We start from the raw sequence: 6,000 nt of genomic DNA, 5'->3' as shown, positions 1-6,000 counted from the left end.
TACAGGACTACATGGAGGTCCGTTATATTCAGTACGATGTAATGGTCTGTTCATTTATTTCAAAGAGCAAGACAAAAGTCAGAAGGACATGAGATACTGAAAAAACAGACTACTTACTACGACAATACAAAACCTTTTTACTCTGCGGCCCCCGAGGCTCTACCAATGAAACATATTATAACGAGTGGGCTTCTCATCGATCTTTCTTTTTGTTTCTGTGGTTTTGGTTCCTCACAGTCTCATGCCTCATTGTCAGCTCGCTCCAAAGTGATTCTGGCGGTGATCACTGGCGTATCGCGATTCGAAAAAACGCCATACTGCTTGGGCACATTTGAACCTTGATTCAATGTTGGATGAAAGTGGCTTTGAATCGAGGACCGCTGATTTGAAAAATTGGAGGAGATTTCGACCATGAGATTTTTTCAGATTTATGATAAGAAAAGAACTCATGAAACGAAAGAATCAACGGATATATGCGATTTGCTTGGTTGACGGTGTTACAGCAAAAAAGTAGAACCATTGTGAATCGCACGGTCGTAAGAAATTGAAAAATATCCAATTCGAGTGAAAAAATGCGTCTTCGAAATGAAAGTCTATACGGTGTATGGGTGAAGGATGCATACGGGAGGTCATCTGTAGCCACAACTTCTAGAGGAAAATTATCTCATCACTTGGTGCTATCATCTGGAAAACAAGCTCCAAAAAATCCCCGCCTAGTCCAAGGTAACTTTTCTTGCGATCGGCAGTTACGCGTACCTATTATCATTACTGGAAGGCACTACCAGCCATCCTTGCGTATAAGTATCCACGAACAAATTGCTCAGATACGATTTCGATCGGCGGAGTTCTCTAGCCGCAGAGCAAACGGCAAGCAGCATCATCGCTAACACAATATCGTCTACGTAAACACCGATGGAAACACCGAGAACGGAATCACCAGACCGTACTGAAGTAGCGTGAACGTGGAAGAGCACACGAGAGCAGCGTGAACGAGGACCGAAAGACGTGGTGCAACATTGGAGGAACGGAGAAACTTCGGAGGTATGAGTGAGATGGAGCGATACGACGTATCAGCTATCGTGTCGAGCATATTATTAAAACTCATGCTCGCCTGGTATTCACAGCGTCTGTATGCCTATATTTGGCGGTTGGCAGCCATACGTAACGACGGATAGAAGCACAAAGGTAAACGACGTTTCGAGGTTTTTTTTTTCTACCTGCAGGTGTAGAAGATCCGAGATATCTGCGAATAGGTAGTTTTTTGCGAGACACCAATTTGCGACGATCATTCGAACGAACTGTCGATAGAAACGTCGTTCAATAAGAAGTAGTGAAAATTCAACGACCTTCAAGTTACCCCCGGTAGTTTCAACGAGCGAGACAATTAATGGATTGTCGCCACTGGCGCGAGCGGCCCGCTACCCTTATCTCACGGCGAAGACACCATCGCGACTTTATAGTCTCCGGAAGTAGCTCGAAATACGGAAGTCAGTTAAAATTAAATGACATCCTGAGCTACTTGGGAAATGCACTGTATGTCGTTAATATCTTAAGCCAGACACATTCGAAGTCGACCTGTCCAAAGGAATAGATGACATCAAAGCCACTCCATATATAAACTCCCACAATAAAATCAACGAGGATCTCTCGCTGAGTTATTTAGACGAATTTCATCCGAACATTTTTATATCCATCCCTCAAATCTAACGCTTATACCGAAAGTGATCTGGGTGATGAATCCCCAAGAAACTACCATAGGGCTGTCGATGGCAAGAGTAAAACTCCTCGATCAATTGGAAGCTTGACACTTCACAGGCCCCTACGAGAAAATCTTGAGATCGTTTTCGACCCTCTGGAGCATTTATACTAGCGTCAAGATCACGAGCGTGTAACCTGCTCAGAGGCATGCATTGCGTAGAAGAAAATGCGAACGGTCAAGAGAATTTTCTTGGAAACGATTACACGACTTTCCCGCGTTCATTGCATAGAAGGTTTGATAATTTATCTTGCAATATCTGAGAACACCTATTTGCCCGAGCAAAATATGCGGAGCGTTACGCGATATACGGAAGGGAAATAAACGCTGGAAACGGTGATAATCACGCGCAGGGAGTACCGTGTGCCAGCAACGGTACTGAAACCGCGGATGTGGAATCTCACGTATACGGGCCAAGTTCAGTTCTCGTTGAATTGCCTCCCGCGTGTCTACGCGCGCCGAGAACGATTGCGCGCTGCAATTACATGCAATACCTTCGCGTCTCAAGTTATGCGCGTGATCCGTCCAGCTTCGAATAGACACGAGTATACATATAGTATAGTATACGCGAAAGCGTCAGGCGCCTAGGTACGTTCGCACGTAGGTACACGCTGAACAAGGAGATATGAGACGTTTGGTGGAAGTACCGATATACCAGATTTCGAGGCTGAATTGTCCTCTGAACTATACTCATGTATATGCGATTCCTTGTCCTATCATTCCTCGGATCGAACACGACGTTCAGGTGCTATACGTATATATAGCACATAATTAGCCAGAAATTCAATTCTAGTTCAAATTGTGTTGTACCAGAATAGTAAAACGTTCATCTTATCGCAGCATTTCCGTGTAAATTGTTATTCGTTGTCATCATTAATACCTGCAGGTTTCATTCACGCGGTATGGAAATTAGTTGAACGCGATGATTTTGTCCGATATTGCACCAAGATAAAAGTTGAATATGATTAACGGTTGAAATGAAAGGACACATTCAGTCACGTCACTATTGATATACAAACAGACAAGTTCAAGGCACCCAGAGCTCAGCTCCACAATCATCAGTTATTTGAACATGGGTTTTTCTTTTGGCTGACGCGAATGCGTCCCGACCAAATCAAAGTCTCCTCAGCGATATTTATTTATACACCTAATTAATGGTGGTGGAAAAGCATAGGAGTTGAAGTGATTTTTCCAACATAAACACGACTGTCGTAAATTGACTCTGGCTACTATGCGTATACCTTGTATAAACGATGTAGTGAAAATGTAAAACCCCCGACGCCACGGTCTTGGCCTATAGTTAGATAAAGTCAAACGAACCGTCGGTTTGCGTCAAAAGGCTGGTGAAGTCGGAACGGAATAAGCAAAAGAAAGCAATTAGGAAGTTTGTCGGCTTTGTCAGATCGATTCACTCGCGAGACACGCGGCCCCGAGGGTTGGACGCGGGATTCTTGATGCTGGATGCTGATTACTGGGTGCTACCAATTTAACCAGGCACAGTTGTTTCGCAGCCCGGGAGACCCGACCCGCCAACGCTGTTTACTCCCAAGGGAGTTTATCCGCTTCTTTGAGGGTTCCCGAGTGTCTTTCGTCGCCCTGATCCGTAACGTCTCTTCGAATGGGCTCATCTTGTCCTTCACTCTAAAGTGTCGTTGAGTAGCTTCCGTTCGAATTCCCCATGGGCACGTACTCGCATTTCCAAAGATCATAACCACCGGGTGTATAGGTAGAGCTTCCGTTCATCCATCTATGAAAACGATACGTAATGTACGACTGAATTCCATACATATTGCCCTCGTATGTCTTACATAAAATATCAGCACGTCAATGTCTGCTGCTCAAACGTCAGGGAGTCTCGACCGATGTCGTGATCTCCGATAGAAAAATTTTATCCAACATCACGTGATCTGAATTCAGGGCGAACCAAATTTCTCGGCTGATTAATGTTTATCGTCAAAGTTGGCGAAGTATTTTTTCTATTATTTTTATCCGTTACTTTTTCCCTCCATGAGCACGAGAGACCGGAGAAGAAAGCTGGTTGCAGGGATGAGAAAAAGGAGAGATGGAAATATAAGTGATAAAAGGTATCAGCGAGGAGGCGATGGGGAAGATCGTATAAGAGGAGGAAGTTGAGATCAAGACAAGGACGGCGGAAGCAAGGAAGATGAGTGCCAAGGCGCAGTCTACGTTGTACGTCATAAAATGCATTATGTATGCATCGTGCCGTCACGACGGGCAGCTGAGATTCCGACGTCCACGCGATGCACTCGAGCTGAAACCGTTTTACGACTTGCACGGAAGAACTTCAGCAGCTCTCGGTAATACAGAACAAAACCATTCCGCAAACCGTGCGGCTATTTCACAAGTGAGAATTTCTATCCCTGTTTTACAATTTACAAATAGCGGTTGCATCCACTCCCGGTTCATCCCAACCTCCGCCGTACAATCAAATAGCACGACTTTATATTCTTGAGAATATTTTTCCCTATTTTACTTCTTTCGTATCAAGTATTTTCCTTCATCGTGTATCTGCATTGAGACCATACGGGCCTTGAGGATATCCAAAAGAAGCACCGCTCGCATTTATAACCGCCCAAACGTTGGAGTAGAACTGATAGGTGCGGGCGGCTTTGGCATAGAGCAGTGACGATCAAAGGCTGGAATCACCCGGTGGAAAATAGTGTCCGGTCCACATCGCGCTCTCGAGTTGGTCAATTGGGGGGACTGTTAGAATGGTTCTGACGAGTTTAGCGGATACATATATATATCTCGCATATGTCAGAGTATGGAAGAAGCGAGATGAGTGTGTATGAATAGGGTAGTCAAGTCGATGTAGTCTGAGCTGTACGTTGTTTCGTGATCATACTTTGTTTCCTCTGGTTATAATTTGATAGCTTTTTTTACGTGCTCTTGAACTCAACGAATTGTTGGGGTGTTTCATGGTTCCTGGTGTTGCACTCCACATCTAGCAAAGTTTCACATATCTTTACCGTAGTACGTAATATCCACTCACTATTATGCGTCAACTATTCATGGTAATCAATATAGTTTTATTCAAGTCCTGGTGTCAATTCAATTCGTGTATATTGAAAATCTTTTTTGTCACACCGTAGTTATAACTCGGGGCATTAATTCTGGACTGAAAGGGCTGTATGTTCATGACTTGGACGCATTCCAGCAAGTTAAATGCGCCTATAAATAGCTCGAGCTGTATTTAGTTGGACAATGATGTCAGACGGTTAATTAGACCTCCACTGGTCGAAAGATTCCAACTGCAATTGTAAGCCGGGTATATCCATCTGCCGTAATAAACGTTTCTCACTAAGTTTTTCCTTTATTATACTTCTGAAATAGTTTCGAAAGGAGTTAGGTATCTTATCTCGCGTGCTCATTTCACATGCATATCGTCTGCATTTTCGCCTTACGCGCTCCCATCTACATGTATGGATATCTGATAATATCCGCTGTCCGACCGTATTTCGCTATAGAAAATAATATTCATCGGACGTTTTTTAAAAGGGTCTCCCGCACGATTGAAGAGACGAAACATCGGTTTCTTCTGTGCCTGCACTACGTTTTCTGCGTTCTTATGTGGGGATAAATTTTCTCGTCTTTTATCCTACCTGCGGCGTGACATTGATATGAAAATACAAAATACTTTTGACATAGAATAAACTCCGTAATAAAGATTCATCGCCTTCATTTTACTATCAACGACTCGAGAGTGCCTGATTGCCTTAGATAAGCGTAACTAATTCACTAACCTATACACACATCTACACGTCCCTCAAAAAATGAGACGTACAGTTTAAATTAGTTGAAATCTCTTATTCCCATAGACACCCGCCTGTGTAATCGTAGATTCTAGGGCCTTCCACTTTATATGATAATAGTTGGAGGCCCGTGGCAATCAAATTAACTCTTACAATTTTTGACACCATTATATCCTTGGTAATTTATAGTAAAAAACGATTTTTAACGTGGATGAAAAAAAGTTTTACAATTCGGGGGGTTACCAATTCAAGAAGCAAGTTGAGAGATTCATTAGTAAAGAATAAGAACTATTTTAACGTTTGCTATGATTTTAATCCTTTAGAGAATGAAATGATGTTGTAGCCTGTTTCGCTTATTAATTCCACCTATACAACGAATAGTCCTGCAAATTTTCCGGGTAGTCAATCATATTTGTAGGAGTCCGCTGTTCACGTAGAACACTCCGCAGTTGTTGTATCGCGGGAAATCAC

At 43.1% G+C, this 6,000-nt stretch overlaps 1 protein-coding gene across 1 annotated transcript in view; it reads left to right on the top strand.

Moving 5' to 3' along the window:
- The first annotated feature begins 572 nt into the window (after positions 1–572).
- Positions 573–6,000, top strand: part of LOC105691315 (glycine-rich cell wall structural protein-like) — a 33,434-nt gene continuing 28,006 nt past the window's right edge. Inside the window, exon 1 of the mRNA XM_025747133.2 lies at positions 573–723. Coding sequence (XP_025602918.2) covers positions 573–723 — 151 coding nt within the window. The remainder of the gene's footprint in view (positions 724–6,000) is intronic.

This window comes from Athalia rosae, chromosome 1 (assembly GCF_917208135.1).
Source record: "Athalia rosae chromosome 1, iyAthRosa1.1, whole genome shotgun sequence".
Lineage (NCBI taxonomy): Eukaryota > Metazoa > Arthropoda > Insecta > Hymenoptera > Athaliidae > Athalia > Athalia rosae.
This window is presented reverse-complemented; position numbering and strand designations above follow the sequence as displayed.